This window comes from Rattus norvegicus, chromosome 1 (assembly GCF_021556685.1).
Source record: "Rattus norvegicus strain SHRSP/BbbUtx chromosome 1, alternate assembly SHRSP_T2T, whole genome shotgun sequence".
Taxonomy (NCBI): Eukaryota; Metazoa; Chordata; class Mammalia; order Rodentia; family Muridae; genus Rattus; species Rattus norvegicus.
The window spans coordinates 211,677,152-211,703,966 of NC_141534.1; the positions used below are offsets into that span (position 1 = coordinate 211,677,152).

Genomic DNA, 26,815 nt, shown 5'->3' on the forward strand with positions numbered 1-26,815 from the left:
AGGTCAGCCATGGATGGCTACATAAGGAGACTCTGTCTCAATATAAACAAACAACGAACAACTGATACACAGTAATATATATTGTTTGGTTTTGGACCCCAGGACAAGGGATTGAGGTGCAAATTTTACATATCAAAGCAGACCTGGGGCTTGGGGATTTAGCTCAGTGGTAGACTGCTTGCCTAGCAAGTGCAAGGCCCTGGGTTCAGTCCCCAGCTCCGGAAAAAAGAAAAAAAAAAAAAAAAAAAAAAAAGCAGACCTGGCCTCCAGGTCAGCATCCCTCAGTTCCTACCCGACAAACGCTTGCCCTCAACCCCGAACTATCCACCTCAGGGGCTGGGCTGCCCTTCCCCCAGGAGGCTCTTCCCTATATAATCCAAAAGTTTTGGTCTTCCTCATATGTCCTTCTCCTTGTCTTCTCTCTCTGTGCTCCTTCCCTTTCTCTTTTTTCTCTCCTCCTTTGCTATGGTGGTTTCCCTGGTCTCTGTTCTTGGGGCCAGTGAACTCGCCTGTCCAAGAGTAGCTTCCTAATAAACGCGCCTGTTGTTTAAATATTGGCCCACGCCTGAATAAAGCACACCAAGCCAACAGAGTTCCACATGGAGAGATTTAATGGGAGAACAAGACAAGGGGAAGGGATGAAAGAAGAGAAAAGAAAGAGGGGGCAAAAAATGCTTTTTATTTGAAATATAACATAACTGCTCCCAGGTGAAGTTGGGAACTAAGCCAAAGATATACTGGGAATGTAAGGTCGTTGTCGTGGCAACAGTGACCAAATGGTATCCCTGATGGAGGTGAAAGTAATTCCTGATACCAACACTGCCTATATATAGTCTAATCTGACTTGAATTGGCTCATTTCATAGGCAGCAGAGAAGTAACCTATCACATAGGTCTTAGTTAGATTTTACTGCTGTGAAGAGATACCATGACCACATAAGACAACTCTTTTTTTTTTTAATATTTATTTTGGGGTTGAAGATTTAGCTCAGTGGTAGAGCGCTTGCCTAACAAGCGCAAGGCCCTGGGTTCAATCCCCAGCTCCGAAAAAAAAATGTTTATTTTATGTATTTGAGTACACGGTTGCTGTCTTCAGACACACCAGAAGAGGGCATTGGATTCCAGATGTTTGTGAGCCACCATGTGGTTTCTGGGATTTGAACTCAGGACCTCTGGAAGAGCAGTCAGTGTGCTTAACCACTGAGCCATCTCTCCAGCCAACTTATAAGACAACTCTTATAAGGACAGTGCTTAATTGTGGCTGGCTTACAGGTTCAGAGGTTCAGTCCAGGAGCTGACAGTTTGACCCCTTCAGCTGAAGGCTGCTAGGAGAAGACTGGCTTCCAGGCAGCTAGGATGAGGGTATTAAAGCCCAAACCCACACTGACACACCTACTCCAACAAGGCCACATCTCCTAATCTCCCCGGCCAAGTATATACAAACCATCACATTAAATTGATTAGAATATATATTGGTGGGGTTGGGGATTTAGCTCAGTGGTAGAGCGCTTGCCTAGCAAGCTCAAGGCCCTGGGTTCGGTCCTCAGCTCCAAAAAAAAAAAAAAAAAAAAAAAGAATATATATTGGTAATTTCTCAACTTTTTCAAAAAGTATTGCATTTTTTTTTTACTGCCAGTACTCTATTTTCTTTATAAAGTTTTTGAGATTTATTTTTATTTTATGTGTAGGGATGTTTTGCCAGCATGTACATCTGTTCAGTACCTGAGGAGGCCAGCAGAGGGCAACAGACCCCCAACAACTGAAGTAGAGAGACCAGTAGTTGTGAGCTGCGGTGTGGGTGCTGGGTGCGAAACCCCGGTCCACTGAAAGAGCAGCCAAGCTCTTAGCTGCTGAGCTGTGTCTCCAGCCCTGTGACAGCAGTACTTTAAAAAGTAAAGCCCAGCGTGTAAACTGAGCTAAATCCCCAACCCCAGCAGCCAAGCTCTTAGCTGCTGAGCTGTGTCTCCAGCCCTGTGACAGCAGTACTTTAAAAAGTAAAGCCCAGCGTGTAAACTGAGCTAAATCCCCAACCCCAGCAGCCAAGCTCTTAGCTGCTGAGCTGTGTCTCCAGCCCTGTGACAGCAGTACTTTAAAAAGTAAAGCCCAGCGTGTAACAGGGCCCCAGACCTTAGTACAAATGACTCCATATGGAAGTGGCATTTAGGCTGTAAAACGAGGCAAGCACCACCTGCCAAAACTAAAACAGGGACCTAACGTGTCCAAGTCCATACAATTTGGGGACAGTCTCTAAATGTACTTGCCTTGCTTATGGCGTCTGTAGTTCTACTTCTGTCTAGCTGTTCTTGTTAACTGAAGTACGTCAACCCAGAACCTGATTTTTGTGCTTAAAAGCTGACCCTGAGAAAGACTCAGTGCTCTACTGGGACCCTGAACAACCAGTGTAGTTGCTGGCCAACTAATAAGATTCTCTATCATCTTCCCATGTCTAAGCAGTCCTCTCTGATGAGTCCCACAAAAGAGAGCAGGATGGTGGCGCATGCTTGCAATCCTAGCAGTTGGGAAACTGGGGGAGGACGACTACCACAAATTTGAAGGCAACCTAGGCTGTATAGTTTCAGGCTAGCATGGGCTAAGAGTGAAACCCTGTTTTACAAATAAAAAATAAAACAAAAAAACCAAAAAGCAACCACCACCACCAACAACAAAAAAAAGAACCCGTGACTTTTGACAGGGAAAATGGTCGGGAACACCTACAACCCCAGAGATTGAGACAGGAGACTTAGGAATTTAAGATCATCCGCCGGGGCTGGAGAGAGGATAGTTCAGCGGTTAAGAGCACCGATTACTCTTCCGGAGGTCCTGAGCTCAACTCCCAGCAACCACACAGTGGCTCATAACCATCCCTATGGGGTCCGATGCCCTCTTCTGGTGTGTCTGAAGACAGCTACAGTACACTCGTATAAATAAAATAAAATAAATCTTAAAAAAAAAAACAAAAAACAACCAATCTCAATTATAAGTGAATTTCATGCCAGTAGGGACTATATGAGATCCTGTCTTTAAAAAAATGACTAAAATTACCAAGGTACATATTGATAAATGATACAACTTTGAGTGGAAGAATGTCAGTCACGTGTATGATACTATAAGAAATATTAAATGTTAGTCTTTTCTGTCAAACAGTGTAAAACTAAAACTTTTGTTTAGGATAAAATATTCCAGTCTTTTTATCTCTTCCACCTTATAAAAAAAATCTTTACGCAAACGTATTAATCCCCTCCACACACTCACACACATAGGCCCAGTTGCATTCTTGGGATGTACATGAATTAAGTCGCTGATTCCTTACCAATTTCCTTCATTTCCTTAGCACTGTAAAAAAGTTTTAGATTTATTTTATGTGTTTTGTCTGGACATTTGTATGTATACCATAAGTATGCCCAGTACAACAGAGGTCAAAAGAGGGCATCAGATCCCCTAGTGCTGGGACTTGAACCCAGGTCTTGGGCAAGAGCAACAAATGCTCTCAACTTCTCGGTCATGAGGCAACTCTATAGCCCCACCTTTGCACCTTAAAAAACCCCAGACAATGGGGAAAGTCTCAGCCATCCCCTGTGTTAAAATAAGAACTGAGAAAACCTCCTTTCCCTGCATGCTTGCTGTTCTCCCTCTGTGTGCCCTAAGGTCAGAGGTAAAGTTTCACTCTCATTGGAGTGCTGGTCTCTTTTCAACCCTGAACTTATTCCTAATACTACCAATAATTTTTAAAAGCATAAGGCATGGGGTTGGGGATTTAGCTCAGCGGTAGAGCGCTTGCCTAGCAAGCGCAAGGCCCTGGGTTCAGTCCCCAGCTCCGAAAAAAAAAGAAAAAAAAAGCATAAGGCATGAAGCTACAGGTGATGGTCACATACCTGTAATCCCAGCCCTTTGGAGGCTAAGGCAGGAGAATGACTAGCTATACAGACAGCCTGTAAAGCTTTCATTGAGGGCAAATCTAAACTCAAAGGCCATCTGTGATTCAGTTGATCTCCCTTGGGTGTTTTTAAGTCTCTCCTGAACAGAAACCACTGTAGACTGATTTTCCAAAAGGAAATGCCTTTTGCTGTACCATTTTGGGAAAGTATGTTCACAGGGAGCTCTGACCACTTTTGACCTCTAAGGTTCTAGATAAGGCTGGACACTTCCAGTAACCCAGTAACCCATCTCAGCCTTTTAATATACTGAAGTGTAAAATATAGTTCTCTTTTCCAGGTATAAGGAACCCAGAGAATCCGTGTGTCTATCTTCATATCAGGAACTCCAAGCTTTATGTTTTGTTGTGGTGGCTTCCACAGAGGACTGTGTGTCTGATGCTTGGATGGCACAGATAGGCAACCTGGGCAAAGAGTTAGATCGTGTGTGCAAACCAACCCCTGGGGCTGGAACGATGCCTCAGCCATTAGAGCATATGCTGTTCTTTCCGAGGACCAGAGTTCAGTTCCCAGCTCACAATTGCCCTTTAACTCTAGTTTATAGGGGATCTGACTACTCTGGCCTCCAAGGGCACCTGCATTCATGTGGATAAGCCCACAGACACACAGACACACGGACACACACACACACAGATGCATGTTAATAAATATGATATTAAAACAGCAGCCAAATGTAGTGGTACATACTATTAATAGGCACCTACCTAGAGTCCAGCCAGGGTTACGGAGTGCAATCCTGTCTCCAAAAAAAAAAGGGAAGAAAGAAAAAAGTATCTGGCTGTGGTGAATGTCTGGCTGTGGTATACACTTTTAATCCCAGTACTCTGGAGGTAGGAGCAGGCAACCCCCAAATTTGAGGCCAGCCTGGTCTACAGAATGAGTTCCAGGACAGCCAGGACCACACAGAGAAACCCTATCTCAAAACAAAGGCAAAAAACTGAAATAAACAAAAGACCTGTTGGATATGATGGTGTACATCTTTAACCCCAGCACTCAAGAAGCAGAGGAAGGCAGCTATCTGTGAGTTCCAGGCCAGCCTGGTCTACAGAGTAAGATCCAGTCTTGGGGCTGGTGGGTGGGGGGAGAGACACTTGACAAAAGCAGTAAAGGTGTGTTTTGACTCACAGTTCATTCACCCCTTGATTAACTGGAGCTAGAAATTTCCTGAGAGGTATGCCTGTAGTCACTTCCTGGGAGACTCTCAATCACGTCGTACTGAAAACCAGAATTAACCATCACAGGGCTAGAGAGATGACTCAGTGGAACCTGGGTTCAATTATCCATGTAGCTTATAACTGTCCATGATTCCAGTTCCAGAGTTTCCAAGGCCCTCTTACAGCTTCCATGGGCACCAGGCATGGATTGGTACATGGGCAAAGGCAGGGCAAAACCCCTTGTCCTGGCTAGTTGGTTGTTTTGTTTTGTCAAATTGCCAAAAGCTTGAGGTATCTGAATATTTCAACCATAGTTGAAAAATTGCCTCCTATAGACAGGCCTGTGGGGCCTTTTTTTTTTTTTTTTTTTTTGAGACTGGGTCTCTCTATGTAGCCTTGGCTGTCCTGGACCTTATATGTAGACCAGAATGACCTGGAACTCATATGGATAGGCCTGCTTTCTACTTGGGGATTAAAGGTATGTGCCACCACACCCGGCTACATTTTGTTGAAAAATATGACTGATGTGGGAGGGCCCAGCCCACTGTGGGTGGGATCACCCCCTGTGCAGATGGTTCTGGGGTATGTAAGAAAGTAGACTGAGAAAGTCAGTCTGGCCAGTAAGGTAGCCTTTCTCCATGGCCTCTGCTTCCGTTCCAGACTCCAGGTTCCTGCTTGAGTTCCTGCCCTGACTTTACTTCCTGGTGGACTACAAGGTGTAAGAGGAGACAAACTCTCTCTCCCAAGCTGCTTTTGATCTTGGTGTCTGTCACGGCAATAGACTAAAACACATCCACACATATCAAATAAAATATTTTTTTTTAATTTAAAGAATTAACCATCACATTATGTCAAGGAAAAGGAAATGACCAAAACATATACTGTGATATTGTACAACTTTGGGCAGAGGCACTACCTTGGCAGCATTAGCATTTCAAAAAACTTAAAGCACATAAGCAGGTCTTGGGCATTGTCACTGACCCCAGTCCTGAAGTAGAGATGAAAATAGTTTTCAAAGGGAATTAGAAATACTTTATCCTGGTCCCAAACTTCAATGACTGTGGCCCTAGAAACGGGTTTAGCTATCCCAATTTCATGGCTCCATGGAGTTTTATAGACCAGAACAAAACGTTATAAAGTAAGGCACACGAGAGGAAGAGTTAAGAGTTAAGGCACAGTGGTAATCAGCTACAGCTTCAAGTGCATGACAGCATTCACAGTACTTGGACTGGTGGAGAATAGAGTTCTATCAACGGAATAATTCTATAGTGTTGTTGTTGTGGTTGTTGTTGTTGTTTTTATCTGTTGTTAGGATGTTTGGGGATCTCCGCAAACACCAAGGCTGGCAGAGTAATGATCCAATAGAGGCGAAAAGGAAATCCAGTTCAACACGACTTCGCCTGCACTAGTCCAAACTTCTGAAGTCTGACCGCAGCTGTATACTTTAGCTATATTTGAGCACAGCACAATTTTGGGAGAAAGTTTTTTGATGATAATCAACTCGATCAATTGTGTACAATAAAACTTAAGACGTGTTCACATTGACACACTTCACAAGGCCCCTTCCATAAAGCTGGGTTCTGTTAGCTGAGCGGTGCTGGTGTCCACCTTCAATCCCAGCCGGGTGGCGATGGCGTATGCCTTTAATGCTAGCACTCAGGAGGTAAAAACAGGCAGATCTCTGTGAGTTCCAGGCCAGCCTGGTCTACAAAGGGAGATCCAGGGCAGCCGTGGCTACACAGAGAAACCCTATCTCGAAACACAAGAACAAAATAAAAATAATAATAAGTTAATCAATTAACATGTAAACATAGCTTCTGAGAAACTCTTATTCACACCTATACCTTCTTACTATATTTGACTAAAGCTAGTTCTTAAGATGCCTGGGGAATAGAGAACCTAAAAACACAGACACTAATCCCAATGCCTGGTGTCCCAAAGTCCACAGTTGCTCAGGGTGGCCCACCAGGGTGGGTTTGTTATGAACTTATGTGTATAACAAAGCACCTTGTCTGAGTCACACCCTGATGTGGGCTCAAAGGACAATATTTTGGGTCCTCCCATCCTCAGCTTCTAAGAAGACATTCTGAGAACCAGAAGCCCAAACTCATTCTAGCTTACAAGTTCACAGCACAAAGCCTCATATCTCTGAGGCCAGTCATGGCAGGCTTCAAGGAGGGAAGCCCTCTAGCTGCACAGAGAACTGTCAGCTTCACAGGAGAGAAAGGCATGCCACAGATCTGTGGTCTACAGGGTGTGCCATCGGAAGGAAGGGTATCGGCTCCAAAGGAATGTTAGTCCTGTACCAAAAGACATTTGACTCTGTCTTGAGGGCAAGACAAACACGAGCTTTAGCAGCTAAATTGTCACAGTTTCCGAAAGGTCTCTCTCAAGTTTAGAAACAATAGTGTTGAGCTGTCGTTGTTCATTGAGTCCTTAACCGTCCGTGCACCTCAGGAATTTCAACTTCTTTCAATCCGGGTGAGCTTCAGGAATGCCATCTGCTTACCTTCCAGGACTCTATAGCATAGTGGAGGCTGGGGAAACAAACAACAACAACAATAATGCATGCACACACACAACCAAGGGTCTATTTATATCTCTCAAACACTCTGGAGGAAAGCTGCAGCAGTCCTGTGATTCGGCTTCTCAGGAGAGGAGAGGCTCTTTGTGTCCCCAAGTAATCCCCAGTGGTCAGGAGACCCAGGTTGGGACAGGGCCAATCAAGACCGTCACTAACCTACTAATCTATTACTCAGGTGGCAGAAAGCCAAGTCTTCCTTCTGAAAGGAACTTCTGCTCTCTTGTAGGAAGGTCAGAGGCTCTGGATGAATAGTTTATGGAGGTTAACCCTGCCCTTCCCTTACCCTAATGAGGCCTCCAGCATTCAGGGTAGTGCCTGGCGAAGTGGTTAGCTCCGCCCAAGGCTCATTGAGAAGATGAGATGCCAGGGAGATCTACACTATGTGACATCAGGGCATGACCAGATAGATCCTGGGACAAGCCTATCCTGAGGTGATCCATGGTTTCCAAAAGATAAACCCTTGACCTGGCCTGTTGCCTTCAACTAGGATCTTAGTTGGATAGATTTTTAATAGGTGAGGACATGCTCCAAGGACTGGTCAGGCAGAGAGAGGGCCATCTGAAGATGGTGGCACACTGGTTTAGGCAGCCTCAAACCAAGCACTGACAGTTCTCAGAAGCTGGAAAGACAGGAGGGACCCTCATCCACTCGGAGACCTAGCTGTAGGCACACCTTAAGTTTAGACTTCTAGCCACTAGAATGATGAGACAGTATATCCCTGATGGGCTGACCCCCACTTTGCGGTCATCTGTTATGACATCTCAAGGTACTCTTTATAAAGATAAGACACATCCCTTTGATTTTCTGCCTCAATTTCTACTCTGTCTAAACCACTGGAACTTTAGGTCTCCTCCCAGAGCAGACTTCCACTCTCATAAAGTAGATACAAGCGCAGGTGGGGAGGCCTAGGCAGCTGCACCTCTCGGCTTTCTGGAACTGCGTTGCCACCCTAACAAGACCTGAGCCCTCAGCAATGGGAGGGCCAGGAGCCACCATCATGAATTTCTAGGAAAAGATGACAGGCATAGCACCCACAATGACCGGGAAACTAGGTGTGTATTAGTACTTAAGGTGAAGGAAGAACCAGGAGCTCTTGGTCAGCCTTCGTGTTAATAGCACTGGCTGCTTATCCAGCTCCCAACATCCAGAGGGCAGCTCAGTAACTCCAGTTCCAAGGGATCCACCCACTGCACAGACATACAAATAGATGGGGGGTGGGGGGGAACCTCATGCATATACTTTTCGAAACAAACTTTTTTTAAAAAAAAACGTTTAAGATCAGGGCTGGAGAGATGGCTCAGTGGTTAAGAGCACTGATTGCTCTTCCAAAGGTCCTGAGTTCAATTCCCAGCAACCACATGGTGGTTCACAACCATCTGTAATGGGATCCCATGCCCTCTTCTGGTGTCTCTGAAGAAAGCAACAGCGTACTCATATAAATAAAATAAATCCATTTCATATATACACATATGAACATTTTAAAAAAAATTTAAGGTCATTTGTTTTATAGCAAGCCTGAGGCTAGCCTGGGCTATATGAGATTCTGACCACTCCTCCCCACAAAAAAGAATTCCCAGCATACTATTTCCAGAGCTAAATCATCTCTCCTGGATCCAGAAAAAAAAGATACATTCAGTGAATTTAGACTCACTGGTGCAGTGGCTTTCTCAAGGGAGAGGAAATGTCTTGAACTCATAGCAAACTTATACTTGTATTTCCAGAACCTGGCAACCTATAGCTGAACCTCTGGGAGGAGTGGGATGCTGGAGTCCCATTAACCCATCCCTCCATCCCCTGCTCCAGGCTGGGGCACTCTGAAAGGTGCTCATTGCCATCATGACCTACTTACTTGAGACGGTGTCGTTGACATCATTTAGGGCTCTTCTATCTAGAACGAGAAAGCCAGAGAGCTTGTCAAACACTCTGAGACTGAAGAAATGGTTCAGCAGTTAAGTGTGAAAGCTGCTCTTGCAGAGAACCCCAGTTCGGTTCCCAATACCCATATCAGGCAGCTCAAGCCCCTTGCATGTAGTTCTAGCTCCAGGGCATCTGATGCTTTGATTTCTGGACACCTGCTGCATACATGCGGCATATGTGTATGTGTGTGTGCGCGCATGCATGTGCGTGTGCACACACACACACACACACACACACACACACAATGCACCATGCACAAATGCACGAAAGCACGCACATTTACAGGAATACACAGTTACACATGCATTTTTGTCATGGATACAGACTGCTCTAGCCTTCACTCACCACTGTTTCTCTTTGTTTGTTTGTTTGTTTGTTTGTTTGTTTGTTTGTTTCTTGAGACAGGGTCTCTCTGTGTAGCCCTGGCTGTCTTGGAACTCAGTCTATAGACCAGGCTGGCCTCAAACACAGAGATCGGCCTGTCTCTGTCTACTAATGCTGGGATTAAATGCATGCACCACCACTGCCAGGCATTCACTCACCTTTTTTATGACGGGAGTAGCGAATGAAGGCAATGACACCGGCGGCAGCGATGGCAACGGTGGCAATGGCGGCAGCTATGGAAACCAAAATAACCCAAAGCTCAGGGGAGTGGCCTGACAGTCCTGGAATGAGAGAGAAAAGACTGAGGCAGAACAATCTTCATTAGAGTAACAGACCACAGAAGTTCCTGTTTCATTTGTAGGCTCAGAGGTGTGGGCTCCTGATAAGGTCCTTAGAAGGAGCAAAGGGTGTGTGCGCCTCACCAGAACAGCAGCAGGTGGCTCTGTTGCCCACAGACTGCTGAGGCCACTCAGGAGTCCTGGGCTCCCTCCTTGTGAAATCACAGCCCAAGGAGAGCCCAGGAGGTAGATACTTTGGGGAGGGAACAGGCTAGAGGGAACTGTGGACCCCAGGCTCTGTCATCTGCTACCTGAATGGCTGAGGGTCAGTGAAGCCAGTCTCTCCCACACAGCACTCAACCTAAAGGTTGTCTTACTCTCAGATAAGACCTGACTATATTTTGTGTGTTTAATTATTGTTTGTCATTTGTATTAAGTATCCTTCTAAAACCGTTGCTTATTATTTATTTACTTTATTTTTAGTGTTTAATATTTCTTTCCCTATGTGTAGGTGTTTTGTCTACAGGTATGTCTTGCCCCTGCGTGCATGCAGTCCCTGTGGAGGCCAGAAGAGGGCTCCAGATCCCTCAGAACAGGAGTTACCTAGGTATTACTTTCCGTTGTGAGCCGCCATGTGGGTGCTAGACATTCTCTGTAACAGCAACCAACACTCTTAAACAATGAGTCATCTCTCCAGCTCCCACTTACTTATTTTTCTTTTAAATGCAAGATCTTGCTATGTAGCCCTGACTGGTCTAGTACTAGATAGATAGCCCAAACTGGCCTTCAATTCACAGGCCCTCCTGCCTCAATAGCCTATGCAGTGAAGTTACAGACCTGTGCCCTCACACTTGGGTGTTTATCCTTACTTTATTTTTTTATTAAATTTCATTTTAAATTATTTTACTCTTTAATTATTTAGATATCACATGCTTTGTGTACCCATGTGCATGTGTGCTCTGGCACACACGTGTGTGTACAGACGTCAGAGGAGGATGTTGAACGGCTTCCCTATCACTCTCTGCTTTATTCCCTTGAGACATGGTTCTCCCTGAACCTGCAGTCAGGCTGACAGCCAGTGATCCCCAGAGATAGAAGCATGAACACACAAAGTTCTGAGATTTGAACTTAGGTCCTCGTGCTTGGGCAGCAAGCACTCTTATCCACTGAGCTCCCCAGCCTTATTTTTTTTCCTTTTCTTTTTTTCGGAGCTGGGGACCGAACCCAGGGCCTTGCACTTGCTAGGCAAGCGCTCTACCACTGAGCTAAATCCCCAACCCCCTGCTTGTAGTTTTTAATGGAAACGTTCTTTGAGTTGGGGAGATGGCTCAGCTGGTAAAGTACTAGCCACACACGTGAGCATCTGGGTTTGTAGCCTGAGCACACACACAGTCTACACCTGTAACCTCAACACTGGCATGGCAGGGTGGAGACAGGCAGATCCCTGCAGATCATTGCCTAAACCACTCTGGCCAAATTGGTGAGCTCCAGGTTCAGCGAGAGACCCTGTCTTAAAAAAAATTGGTGGAGGAGCTACTTTTCCAGAGGACCCAAGTTTGGTCAGGTGCTCATAGCCACCTCTAATTCCAGCTCTAGGGGATCCAACATCCTCTTCTGGCTTTGGTAAGCACCTGTTCACACAGCATACATTCATGTACATGCATATTATATATTTATATATAATATATTAATATACATATGTGTATGTATATACATACATAAAAATAAATTTTAAAAAAGGGGAGAGCAATGGAGGAAGACACTCAGTGCTTAGTGTTGCCCTCTGGCCCTCACACACAGATGCACACATGTGTGCATACACTCAGACATACGCAAACACATATACTACGCACATGCATATATACACACAAAAAAACTTCTGTGGAAGTGGACAAGCTGATTTTGAAAGGTAGATCAACATGTCCCAGCTCTCAGGGGTGTTCACGCTACATTGTAGACAGAGGATAAAGAGGGTTCGAGTCCTCAGACATCAGGACCCTCCCTGAAGACAGAACCAGTGGCAGACGCAGAGTCAGAAGGCCCAGACTCACAAACACCTTGGTTTGAGACTGAGGTATCGAGGAGGAGAAGCTCCAACTAGACTCTAGCATTCCGTTTGCTGACCAAGACAAGATTTCTGTATTTTGGGTTATGAGCCTAGACATTAACAGCTGAGCCATCTCTTCAGCCCAAATATGAGACTCCCGACCTCCAGCCTCCAAGCAAAATCCAGCTCACTGTTTGCTTTTGTAATGTTTTATTGGCACATGACCAAACAGTCATTTATTCATAGTCCCTGAGTATTTTTCCTACTGTGGTAGAGTTTAATAGTGACTATAGATGCCAATGTTACCTTCTCAGCTGCCTTAGTTACAGTGTCTTTTGTTGGAGTAAAATACCACGGCCAAAAGCAATTTGGGGAGGAAAAGGTTTATTTCAACTTACAGCTTGAGACTATCAACAGGTGAATTCCAGGTGGAGAAACAAACAGGGCAGGAACATGAAGGCAAGAGCTGATGCAGAGGCCAGAGAGAAGTGCTCCTTACTGGCTTGCTCAGCTTGTTTTCTTATAGAACCCAGGACCACCAGTACAGGAGTGGTACTACCCACAATGGACCACATCCTCCTACATCAATCACTAATTAAGAAAATGTCTCATCGGAGTGCCTACCAGTCAATCTGATGGGTGCCATTTTCTCAATTGAGGTTCTTTTTTTTCCCTAAATATTTCTAGCCTGTGTTAAGTCGACATAAAAACTAGCCAATGCAGCAGTAGAAATTTTTAGTGCGAATTTAGGAGACAGGCCCTTACCTTGCTTGGAGTCACACACAGTGTCCATTGTGGCATTGCATTCCTGGATGACTCTGCCCTCAGGACAGCTGGAAGGAAAACAGGGTGTGTCACTTCCTTCCCACTACCCACAGGGTTAGGAAGGATCAACCGCATCCCAGCATGGTGCTATAACTAGCCATTCTGGCAAAAGCACTCTGGCGTGATTATAGTTTAGGTGTCTGTGATGGTTAGGGGAAGGACCCTCCCTCCTCCTGGATAGAGCGCCTGGCTATCAAGACCACATAGAGGAAAGTCTTCCTAGAGACAAAGATGAGGAAGAGGAAAGCAGGTACAGACAAGCAAGAGCCTCCATCGCACTAGAGTTGAAGGCAGTCTTCACTCACATCAGGTTCCTCCCCTCACAGTCCAGAGGCTCCTGAATTATGTTTAAGCATGTGTAGCCTGCCTCAGAGGTGTAAGCTATAGCCTGGTGTGGTGGTGAACAAATCAAAGCACTTGGGAAGCAAACACAGGCAGAATGTCGTGAGTTCAAACCAGTCTGGCTGGGACTTCCAGGCCTACCAGTGATGCACAGTAAGACTCTGTCTTAAATAGAAGGGGTGTATGTGTGCAGAGAGATAGGTTAGTGGTTAAGAACATTTTCTGCTCTTCTAGAGAACATAGATTCTATTCCCAACGTCTACATGGTGACCCACTATCAGCTATAACTGCAGTCCCAGGGGATTCAACACCCTCTTTGGGCCTCCATGGGCCTCAGACATGCAGGCAAACCCCTATGCCCATAAAAAATAAATATTTATTTATTTTATGACTTTTTTACATTCATTACAGCAGCAAAATTACAGTTATGAAGTAACAACAAAAATAATTTTTTGAGCTGGCAGTGGTGGGGTACCCCTTTAATCTCATCACTCAGAAAGCAGAGGCAGGCAGGTCTCTGTGAGTTCAAGGCCAGCCTGGTCTACAAAGCAAGTTCCAGGACATCCAGGGCTACACAGAGAAACCCTAATTTGAAAACCCAAAATAGGTAGGTAGGTAGGTTGGTAGGTAGATAGGTAGATAGATAGATAGATAGATAGATAGATAGATAGATAGATAGATAGATAGATAGATAGATAGATATTTTATGGTTGGGGGTCACCACACTGTGTTAAAGAACTGCAGCATTAGGAAGGTTGAGAGCCACTGCCCCAGAGCCTGCAGAGGGCGTGAGGACTGGTGAAAACCTCTGATGTTGGACTTCTGGGCTCCAGAACCACACAAGAATAACTTTCTGTTTCATTCCATGTGTAGTTTTGTAAGTGGTCACCAGAAGAGGGCATTCGAGTCCCTGGAGCTGGGGCTATAGGCAACTGTGAGTCCCTAGATGTGGGAGCAGTGAACTCAGTCAGGTCCTTAGGAAAGCAGTAAATGCTTATCCTTGGGCCACCTCCCTAGCGCTCCTTCCCCACTCCTAACTGAGTCACATTTGTCACCCTCTCTGCCTAGAATTCTGTCCCCCAAACTTTCATGGTCCCATCTCCCCCTGATTCACTGAGTCTTTACTCAAAGGTAATCTTGTCAGAGTGATTCCTCCAACAGAGTATGTTATGGTCCCCATGGTCATGAACTCGCTCACCAGTATTGCTTTTGAGACAGTATCTCTTACCCCGAGCTGATTTCAAACTTGCTATGTAGTTGACCTTGAACTCCTGATCCTTCTCCCTCTACTTCCCCGGGGCCAGGCTAACCACACCTGGGTTATAGTTCTGGAGACAGAACCCAGGGCCTTATACATGCTGCACATATAAACACTACCAATTTAGCCTCATCCCCAGTCTACCACTAATGGTGCTGGAGATAATACATACATAGCATTATGTTTTATGTCTTTCACTGTTGGGGCTCAAAGGCTGTTTGTTGAGTGAGTGAATGAGTTAGCGAAGGAATGAGCACTGACTCCAGGCAGCTTCCAGGAGGAAGCATCCTTTGATTTTGTCTCTGTGGCAGGTGCTTCCCTAAGGAGCCCCTCTACAGACAGGGACTCAGAGACTAGGGGGCTAGCGGGTAGGAACAGGGAACTCTATTCAGTATCCCTCTCCCGGCTGGTACCTGCTGCAATCATGGCACATCTCCAAACAGTTTTCAGAATCACAGTAGGTGCCCTGCTTACACCAGCACTTACGATCAGCAGTACTGGAGCACTCGGACACTTCTTCTTGGTCTGTGGAAACAGGTCATCAGGGTGGGAGTTCGTCCTAACATACACCACTCAATGACATATTAAAGTCACCTTCTCAGGCTCTTCCCCCTAGACACATAACCCAAGCAGCCTCCTGGGAAATGAGCGGGTGCCCACCCAAGGAGTATCCAGCCCCCAACGTTTTCTTTCAGGTGTTCTATCGTGGGAGAGGTGGTGGGGTGGAGGTGAGAAAAAGCCCATCAGGCTTTTGTGTCAGGTAAGGAGTGTGAAGAAGTCAGAGTTGGGCATCTTTCTTATCTACTTGAGGCCCCTCTCCCTATCAGTCTTCATTCTTTAACCATCAGCGGGAGGGCTGCCCTCATGGCCACAGCTGTGTGCTTACCATCCCGGCACTTAGAGCAGCGAGAGCAGACAGGTTCCCTGTTGTTCACATCTATGAAGTGCTGAGCTTGACATGGGGCACATTCACTCTCACCACGGTTCCTGTGGCATGGATTAATGAGGTGAGTGCCTATGAAGAGAGGAAAAAGAAGTGTCTAAGGGCCCAGCAAAAGCCCTATCCCCTGATGTCCTTGGTGGCCAGACCTCCCACACTACCCACTCCTGGGCTCCTAGCCACCTTGGAACTTTCTAGTTGGATACCCAGCCATAGTCTTCATACTTAGCGTGTGGAGGCCTTACGTCAGCCCTTGGCTGAGACTGACATCCTCCAGGGTGTCTGTGTAAGGTTCTTCCTCTCTACTCCCAGAGAGCGGACCTATAATCAGCCTATATGCCCGTCTCCCCCTTCCATTCCTGCCTGCCCAGGATGATTTTGCAGAGCTCCAAATTCTAAAGACGAGGTCCCCAGCACATGAGTTACACGGTGGCTATCTTCTCAGCCTATGGAAGAAGCACAGGAGAGACACACACTCCTAACAACAGGAGCTCTGTGCACGTGCCAGCTTCTGCATCGGTCAATCAAATCAGTCCCATCTGGTTTCTGCAGTGTGCTTGTAGGGATGTGCCCACACATGGCTATGTGCCCATAAGTGTGTGCAGATGTGTGTACAGACCCAAACGGCTGTCCACTGACTCATCTGCAAATAAGTGCACATGTAAGTGTGTTTGCAGGTAGGTGTGCCTACAGAAATGTGTAGATCCTTGCTGCTTCTGTAGAACACATCACACCAACCCCTCTGGTTTCTGCCCTCCAAAGCCAGGGGCAGTGCTTGGGTAGGGGGGAGGGCGGATAGGAGGCCAAGAAGCAGCTGGTTGCCAAGGTGACCCCCATTTCCCTACTTCAGTTAGATTCTACCTCTCTCAGTGCAGTCTCCAGCCCAGCCCTGGCTAAAGGCCTGTAGCACCTTTTTCCAGTCAGAAGGCCAGACCTCTGCAAAGCATCCCAGGACTCACCAGCAGGGCAGAGTTGGCAGCAGAAGTTCTCGTGTTTAAACTCATTCGACTCACACTGGGTTGTGCTGCTTACCTTGAAGACCTAGAAGCAGAAAGGGGAAAACTACCCTCAAAAACCAGCCCTATGTGACCTGACGCACAGAGGAGGTGAATGGCCCCCAACCTGACCCTGGCTACCATATGGAACCTTCCTGCAGAGCATACACTACGATTTTGTTCATGTCTGACTGGTAGTAGTGCGGGCCACCCTGCAAATAGGTTCCCTCAGTTTCCAAATTTTGGCAGTTTTGTGCCTTTGCCATTGGTGTGTGACCTGCATGGCTGTGAGCCTTTGATGTCAGTGAAGTGTTTATGTTCTAGTTTATGTTTCTTTCGGTGGTCACACCTACCCTCTAAATTTTCTCCCTGATTCATTTATGTGCATGAGTCTTTTTCCCATATGCATGCATATGTGTGTGTGTGTGTGTGTGTGTGTGTGTGTGTGTGTGTGTGTGTGTGTGTATATATATATATATATATATATATATATATATATATATGTATGTATACCATGTGTGTGCCTGGTATCCTTGGAGAGAAAAGGGTGTGGATCCTCTAGGAATGAAGTTACAGATGGCTGCGAGCCACCATGTGAGTGTTAGGAACACGATCCAGGTCCTTTGCAAGAGCAGCCATGGTTCTACCCACTAAGTCATCTCTCCAGCTGTAACCTACATTTTAAGAACCTATATTACCCCGGAGAGATGGCTCAGTGGTTAAGAGCACCGACTGCTCTTCCAGAGGTCCTGAGTTCAATTTCCAGCAACCATATGGTGGCTCACAACCATCAGTAATGAGATCCAATGCCCTCTTCTGGTGTGTGTCTGAAGACAGCAACCGTGTACTCATATACATACAACAAATCTCTAAAAAAGAAAAGAAAGGGGGCTGGAGAGATGGCTCAGCGGTTAAGAGCTCTGACTTCTCTTCCAGAGGTCCTGAGTTCAGATCCCAGTAACCACATGGTGGCTCACAACCATCTTTAATGAGATCAGATGCCCTCTTCTGGTGTGTCTGAAGACAGCTACTTTATATATAAAATAAATAAATAAATCTTTAAAAAAAAAAAAAAGAAAAGAAAGTATGTTACAGCCAGGACCACACAAAGAAATGCTGTCTCAGAAAACAAAACATACAAAAAAGAATGTTTGTAAAGTTGTATCTGTGCACACTTATTGTGCATGAATGTACATTTGTATGCATACAGAGTGTGCTCATTGTGTGGCCTCAGTTTTTTTATAACCTTACTGGTTTGTTTGTTTTTTGAGATGTAGCTCCTACCTGTGTGGAAATTAATATGTAGCTCAGGCTGGTCTCAGAGATCCCCCTGCCTCCGCTTCCTCAGCGTTAGAATTAAAGGTATTATTATAGCATTATAGCCTGTGCCGTGGTGTGCATTTGGAAATGAGAGGACAATGTTGTGGGGTCCATTGTCTCCTTCGACCCACACACGGTTCTGAGGATTGAACTAAAGCTACCAGGCTTGTAGGGCCAGCAAGTTTACCCACTGGGCCACCTTTCTGGCCCCACGTCTTCCTAAGACAAGGACTATCAGTGAACTCAGAGTTCAGTTTTGATTAGAATGGCTACCAGTGAGTTGCCAGAATCCACTCCCCTGTGCTGGAGTTAGAGACACATGCTGCTATACCTGGTTTTTACAGGATGCTGAGGTTGTCTTGCCAGCTTTTTTTTTTTTTTTTGTATTTTCGACAGAGTTTCGTGTTTACTTATTTAACCAGTATATTTGAGCCTCATTATTCACAAATTGCGTATTTGTCAATACAACTATTCCCTAACATTTATTCCAAAATAATCTAGGAAGACACCAGCCTTTCGTCTGGGCCTACATGGATACGTGTGCCTTCTTCTACACATATAGAGGGAAGGAGGTGGGGAGAGAGGGAGAGAGCATCTGACCATGTGTGAGTGGTGGCTAAATATTGGCCAGTGGTATTTTTTCAGTTATTCACTAATATGCACCAAGTTTAAAAAAAAAATGAGCTCCCCAGGACTGGAGAAATGGCTTAGCAGTAAAGAGCACTTACTGTTCTTTCAGAGGACCCAGTAAATTAAATTAGTTAATCACACACACACACACACACACACACACACACACACACACACACCACACATACATGCACACTGAGACAGCATCTCACTATGCAGCTTGGTTAGCCTGGAACCTGCTACATATCCAAGCTGGCCACCAACTCACAGAGATTCACCCACTCCTGACTCGAGTGTGAGGATTAAAATGTGACCACACTGGGCTGTTAAGATTTCCCGAGTCATCTGACACATCCTCCCAGCTGAAGGTAAGCGAGGACGTACTTTCTGTTCTTGTTTCACCTCTCTCTCACTGCACAAGTGTGTCTATTTTACCGGATATCAGTCACCCTTGTTTCTGAATCTTTTGTGGTGTTTTACATGGGTTATCTTGCTGTTTAAAATGGCTCCAAGCATAGAGGCAAGAAACTGCTTCCTATCCCGAGTATTAGAATGTCCTAATAATACCCTTACAGATGAAACGTGTGTTGGAGAAACTGCTGGAGGCATAAATTTCAGGCTGCGGAGCGTGGGTTGAATATTAACCAACATATATTATGTAAGATGCCTTTAGGGTTGGGGATTTAGTTCAGTGGTAGAGCGCTTGCCTAGCAAGCACAAGGCCCTGGGTTCGGTCCCCAGCTCCGAAAAAATAAAAAAAAGAAAAAAAAAGAAAAAAAAAGAAATAAAGATACCTTTAAATAAACATAAAATGATCTACGGAGCAGTTTTTGAAGGTGGGCAGACATTTGCAAGAACGTGTCTTTGGGGTACGAGGACCTGAATTTGTAACAGTACCATTCACATAACCTGAATATGGTGAAGACTTCTAACTCCAGTCTCAAGGATGGAGACAGGCAGATATCTGAAGGTCACCGAAAGTCAGCAGAGCTGAATGAATTAGCTCTAGGTTCACTGAAAGGTCCTGTCTCCAAGGCTGTGCTGATGGTTCGGTGGTTAAGAGCACTGGCTATTCTTCCAGAGGACCTGGTTTCCATTCCCAGTAACCCCATGGAGGCAAACATCCATTTACGCTCCAGTCCCAGGTGACCTAACACCCTCTTCCGACCTCTGTAGTTGCCAGGAACGCATACAGCACACATAAACTTACTTGATGCATACACATAAACATTTTTTAAATCTTAAAATTTAGTTATTTTTCTGTCTATGAGTGTTTTGATTAAATGTGTGTGCCCCACACCTCTGGAAGTCTTTGTACCTTTGAATTTTGTCTTTGGAGACCTGGTTTCTCTGTGTAGCCCTGGCTGTCCTGGAATTTGCTCTGTAGACTATGCTGGCCTCAAACTCAGAGATCCTCTTGTCTCTGTCTCGAGTGCTGGGAAACCACCACACCCAGATTTTTAAACAGTTTTTTAAAAGAAAGAGAATAATCTAGGAAGACACCAGCCTTTCGTTTGGGCCTGCATGGATACGTGTGCCTTCTTCTACACATGAAGAGGGAAGGAGGTGGGGAGGGAGGGAGAGAGCATCTAACCATGTGTGAGTGGTGGCTAAATATTGGCCAGTTTACCAGTTGGGGTTGTTGGGTTGGTTGGAGCCTCTGGCTTGCTCCCCAAACCTCTCACTCCCCATCCCTACCTACCCCAGGCCCCCAGGAATTAGACCCAGCACTTCGTATATGCTAGGCAAACATTCTGCCACTTTATGCCTGGTTTTTTTGTTTGTTTGTTTGTTTGTTTTTGTTTTTGTTTTTTGTTTTTTTTTCTTTTTTTTTTCTTTTTTGTATTTTTTGAGACAGAGTCTCACTAAATATCCAGGCAGGCCTTGAACTCATTTTATAGCTCAGGGAAGGCTTGAACTTGCAATCTTCCTGCCTTGTCCTAAATAGCTAGGATTACAAGACCGGGCACCAGGCTCATATTTAGTTTTTTGGGGGAAGTACCAGGGTTTTGAGACAGGACTTTTCTGTGTAGTCCTAGTTGTTCTAGATCTGTAAACCAGGCTGGCCTTGAACTCACAAAGACCCATCCATCTCCCACTGTCTTCCAAATGCTGGGATTAAAGGCATGTGCTATCACCACCCATTTAGTTCATTTTGGTTTGGAAACAGGTTCTTGGTAAGTTGGACAGATGTCTTGGTCAGGGTTTTATTGCTGTGAAGAGACACCATGACCAACTCTTTATCAAAGAAGGCATTTAATTGGGGCTGGTTTATAGCCCCAGAACTTTGGTGCATTGACATCATGGCAGGAAGCATGGCAGCATGCAGGCAGACATGGTGCTGAAGAAGGAGTTTGAGAATTCTACATCCAGATGCAGGCAGCAGGAAGAGAGAGCTACTGGGCTTGGCTTGAACTTTGGAAACTTCAAAGCCCTCCAGTCAGTGACACACTTCCTCCAACAAGGCCACACCTCCTAATCCCTCTCAAGTATCACCACACCCTAATGACCTAGCATTCAAAGGCGTGAGGTTATTTGGGTGCCATTCTTATTCAAATCACACACTGGGCTAGTCTGAAAGTCCTGGACTAAGTCATTCCTTTCACCTTAGTCTTCCAAATAGCTTGACTACAGGTGTGTTCATCCACCCCAGGCTTTAATTTTGTTTTCAAAAGGGCACCGGTGCCTTCTGAGGTTAAAAAGGGGGGGTTGGTCATGTAGCTGAATATATGACTGTCTACCATGGACAAGGCCTCAGTATTTAACATGGCCAAATTTTTTTTTTTAAATAAAATAATAAAACCAAGAGACTGAAGATGTAGTTGAGTTAGAGTGTCTAGCACGTATGAGGCCCTGGTTTCCATTCTCAGTCCTGTTCAGCACTGATGTGGTGGAACATATCTGTGCTCCCAGCTCTTGGAGATAGAGAGGCAGGAGGATCCTTAGTTCAAGGTCATGACCCGAAGGAAGCTACATCCCCAGCCCTAATGTCGGTCAGGTTCCAAAGAAACAGGACAAAGGACTGTAGTGCCTATTTAACATATTAAAGCATTCTGCTGGCCACCAGGCTCTCCCAGCACCACAAGTACCTGGGACAAAGTCCTGGCTCCTCTCAAGTTTCTCATCAACCCAGCCACCACCACTACCTGCCCTCTAACATAAACCTCTACAGCTCCTGAGCTTCCCTTTCCCTAGCTTCTCTTTCCTGTTAGAAACCTGACATTATCCCTGTCTTAAAAAAAAAAAAAAAACAACCAGCCAAACCAACCAACATACCAACCAAACAAACATCCTAACATTTCAGTCAATAGAGCGCTCTCTCTCTCTCTCTCTCTCTCTCTCTCTCTCTCTCTCTCTCTCTCTCTCTCTCTCTCTCTCCTTTCTTGCTCTCCCCTCCTTCCTCTCATGGTCTGATTCAGTTTGCTGGCCATGTCCAGTCTACCACTTTCTCTCCCTGTTGTAGACTCTTGACTCTTGCAGATAGATGCCTGTGGCTGTTCTCTTCCTCACATCTCTAATAAAAACCTTCTCCTCAACCATACCCAAGAGCGGTCATGGCCTCAGTTTCATTCAAAGTTCTCCTTTTATTTATTTATTTTGTGTATGGTACATGTGCAGGTGTGGACACGTATGGATCCTGTGTATTTGTATGCATGTGTATGTGGAGGTCAGAGTTTGACTTTGGGTTGTCTTCCCACTCTGTTTACTGTGACTTGGTCTCTCACTGAAATCTAGGGCTTGCCTGAAGGAAGCCCTGCCACTTTGGGCTTCCTGAGGGGTGGGGTTACAGATGGGCTACCATACCCAACTGCTTTTTTTTTTTTTTTTTTTTTCCAGAGCTGGGGACCGAACCCAGGGCCTTTCACTTGCTAGGCAAGTGCTCTACCACGGAGCTAAATCCCCAACCCCTCCCAACTGCTTTTATATAGGTTATAGAGATTGGAACTTCACTCCTAAAGCTTGCATAGCAAGAGCCTTATCTGCTGGCCATCTCCTGGCTCTCCCTTTTCTATCTGATGTTACTATTGTTAGACATGTCCTCATGTAGCCTAGGCTGGGCTCTCACCGTGAGGCTGAGGATGACCTTGAAATGGCGATCTTCCAGCCTCTGCTTACCCAAATGCTGAGTTTACAGTCTGTGCCATCATATCCAATCTAAAGCACCAAATAAGTAACTAAATTAATTAATAAATGAGGAGATGGTTCAGTTGGTAAAACACATGTCTCACAAGCATTTGGACCTGAGCCTAGATCCTCAGAAGCCAGACAGAAAGCTGAACATGCCGGCACTTTCTTATAAATCCAACAGAGGAGACTCACTGAGTAGCCTGACCAGAGAAAATCAGAACTTGAAAAAGAACAGTACCTCCTTTTCCTTCCCTGGGCTTCATAAATACTAGAGTTAGCCACAGTGACTCACCAAAGCTTCTGGTATGATGATAAGGAAGCCACAAGAGAGGAAGTGACTATTGTTCTTCAAATTCCCATGTGGAAGAAAAGAAAAAAAGGAAACAACAAAAAAAAAAAACCACCCTCTATTTTATACCAGGCGTCCATCTTCACACCCACTAGCTGTTGGTCTCTGAATCCAGTCCCTGGAAGATAAGTTCCTAGTGACCCTGTGCTCTGAAGTCAGTGGGACCTGGGAGAGTGGAGCCGATACATGAGGCTGACTAAAGTCTCATGCAATAGCCAACTTCATTCAGAGCATCAGATAATTTATACTCCGAGGGTTAAGAAGAGTCACATGAATAAAGTATGTGATCACAAGGGTGAGGTGCATGTGGCAAAAACTTATTTTTCCACAGAGGCATATAAATGAATAACAACAGCCACTGTAGTAAATAATCTAAGAAACTCACTCCTATCTACACCTGGGAGGGCTGTGAAGAAAAAACCAATTTCCTGTTTTTGAAAGAACTGAGGTCACAAGACTCTTGTCTTTTTTTTTTTTTTTTTTTTTTGAGTTTCTCGTAAGCGCTCAGAATCCTCACACACACAACTCTCTTCTTGACAAACCCGACTCACCCAGACCTGTACCGTGACCTTCTACTTGCTATGTTCCTACTGACTCCTTTCTGGCCTTTGTAACCTGCTCATGCGGATGTTCAGATCACCTTGACTACTCAATCTTAGCGAGCAAAACAGCTCTTGGCTTGCATGTGCAGACATTCAAAGTCTTCTTGCAGTTTTTGCTTTTAAAAAACCCTTTTTTCTGGGACTGGAGAAATGGATCAGCAGTTAAGACCACTGGCTGAGAGAGAGAGAGAGAGAGAGAGAGAGAGAGATCTTTTCTTCATCACCCAGTTTGCCTGGCAATCTCAAGTTTGGCTCAAAGATTGTTGTCCTGCTAACATTAATCAATACAAATTTTAATTATAACTGGATTGAATCTCAGTTCTTTTCCCAGAGGCCAGGAACACTAAGAAAGTGCCCAGAATCACATGCCCATCCTCACAAGTCCCTTAGGTAGAGAGGTGAGCATATTCCTTAACCTGTGGACATTTGATGCCTTGGAGGTGGCTGGGGTCCACTGCCTGAAGGGCAGGCACTTGGAAGGCACTGTTATCTAGAAGACAGAATCTCACCAGACAGTGGGGAGGAAGTGTCATTGTTGCGGGCTGACTACTTTTACTTTTGTTTGTGTGAGGTTAAAAGAGAGTCAGCCTGCTTCTATCAGCTTCTATCACAAACCAGCTATGGTAGTAATACAAAAACTACAGCAATGTTGAGACTGTATTTTATAGTCTGGGCTCCCTATGTGGCCGAGGATGACTTTGAACTACTGATCCTCCTGAGTACTGGGATTACAGGCCTATGCATCCCGTATCAGGTTGGTAGCACAATCTGGAGGAAAAAAAAAATCACACTTGAAAAATGCCAATGGGTAGTCAAGGCTTGGTGGCTCAGGCTTGGGATTCCAGTAGTCCTGAAGCTGAGAAGGAAGACCGGGCTTGGAGCCCAGCCTGGGTTATATAATGTCTGTCTCAAAAGAGGGAGGGGGAATGGACTGGCAAGATGGGAAAAGTGCTTGCTAGCAAGCCTGACAACCTAATATTGATTCCTGGGGGCCATATGGTCGAAGGAGAGAACCAACTCTTGACGATTGTCCTCGGACCACCACAGGTGAGCCCCCCACACAATAAATAAGTAAAATAATTTAAAAATATTAAAAATAAAAGCTAGGGCCTGGGGGGATGACTCAGCAGTGAAAAGCACTTGTTCTTGCAAAGGACAGCACCCACATGGTGGCTTACAACAAGCAGGGACTCTAGCTCTAGGGGAATCTGATGCCCCTAGCTTCCACAGGCATGATACATAGGAATACAGCTGTCTCTCTCTCTCTCTCTCTCTCTCTCTGTCTCACTCTGTCTGCCTCACTCTGTCTCTGCCTCACTCTGTCTCACTCTCTCTCTGTCTGCCTTACTCTGCCTCACTCTGTCTGCCTTACTCTGCCTCACTCTGTCTCTGTCTGCCTCACTCTTCTGCCTCTCTCTCTCTCTCTCTCTCTCTCTCTCTCTCTCTCTCTCTCTCACACACACACACACACACACATACCATACACAAAATTAAAATAAAAAAACAAATGTTTATAAAGTAAGAAGGGACAGGAGACTCTCAGAAAGTGATGAACCCACTTTCATAGAAAAGCTAGCTAGGCACGTTGGCTCATGCACTTCATCTCAGCACTCAGGAGGCAGAGGTGAATGGGTATTTGTGAACTTGAGGTCAGGCTAGTCTGCACAGTGAGTTCCAGGAAAGCCAGAACTACTATGAGTGAGACCCTATATATATATATATTAAAAAAAAAAAACAGGGGTTGGGGATTTAGCTCAGTGGTAGAGCGCTTGCCTAGCAAGCGCAAGGCCCTGGGTTCGGTCCCCAGCTCCGAAAAAAAAAAAGAAAAAAAGAAGAAAAAAAAAACAAAAAACAAAAAAACAACAACAACAAAAACCAAAAAACAAGGAAGAAAGAGGAAAGGAAAAGGTAAAAAAAAAAGCTAGATAGCAGGGGTTTGTAGCAAGAAAATAAAAGATACAAAACCAACTACTCCTCCTCCGTTAGATTCTCTCACCCCATCCTCCACCTCTACTGTACAGGCCAGGAGCTGGGAAAGGAGATCTAGTGTTACCGCTGGCAAGATCCTGTGTGCCGTGCTGGCCATGAGAGCCTGCTGGTGGCCCGCTATTTCCCCACACGCGTGTGCCTCTACTCACCCATAGGAGCAGCCCTGGCAGTAGCAGAGTCTTCAGCTTGCCCATCATAAAAGAGGCAGGACAAGGAGAGAGATGCCCAGTGTGAAGAGTGGCCTGTTGCAGCCCAGCCAACTAGGAGGCACTTAAAACCACACCCTACTTCCGGTCCCCACAAGACTAACTTCCTTGCTCACTCGAGCTGTTAGTGTTTTGGAAATTTACAGAGAAGTTTTTCAGAGTCTCTCAGGGCTTCACTGGCTCCAAGGGGCAGCGAAAGGCACTTCAGAACCAAGATGTTTGAAAGCTGAGGCAGGCTGAGAGATGCATGCATGCATTGACCAATAGTGAGACTAACCAGACCTGGGACTGTGGGTCAGCCTTAAAGAGGAAGGAGAGCCTCGTACACATTATATTCCCTTCCAGAGCCCTGGACTGCAAGGAACTGGCTTGTCTCAAAAGACAAGCAGTATATATGTCTACTTCTGAGGACCCTAGAGTCTCAGGCTACCGAGGCAGAAAGCAGGATGAAGCAGCTAGACTGGAGAGGGACCAACAGTGAATGAGTAAGTAGTTTATTGAGTCAGAATTTCAGCCAGTAAGAAGGAAAGTTCTGAAGGTGGATGGGTGGAGTTGGCTTGATTGCACAATACTAGGTATACAATGTAGCCCTTATTGCTGGTGGCTAGGAATACAACTCCGCTGGTAGAATGATTGCCTGGCATGCACACAGCCCTGGGTTCCAACCCTAACATGGCTACCCAGTTAGATAGTAGTACACATTTGTAATCCTAGCACTCAGGAGGTGTCAGTAGGGGATCAAAACCTCAAGGTCACCCTCACCTATAGAATGAATTCCAGACCAGCGTGGGCTATGTGAAACCCTGATCTAACACAAACAACAAAAATGAAACAAAAACCAAAAAAGCTAGCCATGATAGTTTGTATATGCTTGGCCCAGAGAGTGCCACTATTGGGATGTGTGGCCTTGTTGGAAGAGGTATGTCACTGTGGGCA

The 26,815-nt window shown here is 45.4% G+C and overlaps 1 protein-coding gene and 1 non-coding gene across 6 annotated transcripts; one reads left to right on the plus strand and one right to left on the minus strand.

The window, feature by feature from the left end:
• Window positions 1-967: 967 nt before the first annotated feature.
• On the plus strand, window positions 968-1,048 carry Trnav-aac16 (transfer RNA valine (anticodon AAC) 16). Its single transcript has one exon. It is a non-coding gene; the product is annotated as a tRNA-Val (tRNA).
• Window positions 1,049-5,887: 4,839 nt separating this feature from the next.
• On the minus strand, window positions 5,888-25,946 carry Tnfrsf26 (tumor necrosis factor receptor superfamily, member 26). Of its 5 annotated transcripts, none has more exons than XR_015630872.1 (8): window positions 25,823-25,912; window positions 16,620-16,701; window positions 15,607-15,735; window positions 15,207-15,245; window positions 13,061-13,128; window positions 10,129-10,251; window positions 9,519-9,557; window positions 5,888-7,622 (listed from the first exon to the last, which is right to left on the minus strand). XR_015630872.1 is itself a non-coding variant. In NM_001419492.1 (8 exon segments), coding segments are annotated over 8 exon segments (618 nt in total). In that variant the 5' UTR covers window positions 25,871-25,946; the 3' UTR covers window positions 5,888-7,605.
• Between the last annotated feature and the right edge of the window lie 869 nt (window positions 25,947-26,815).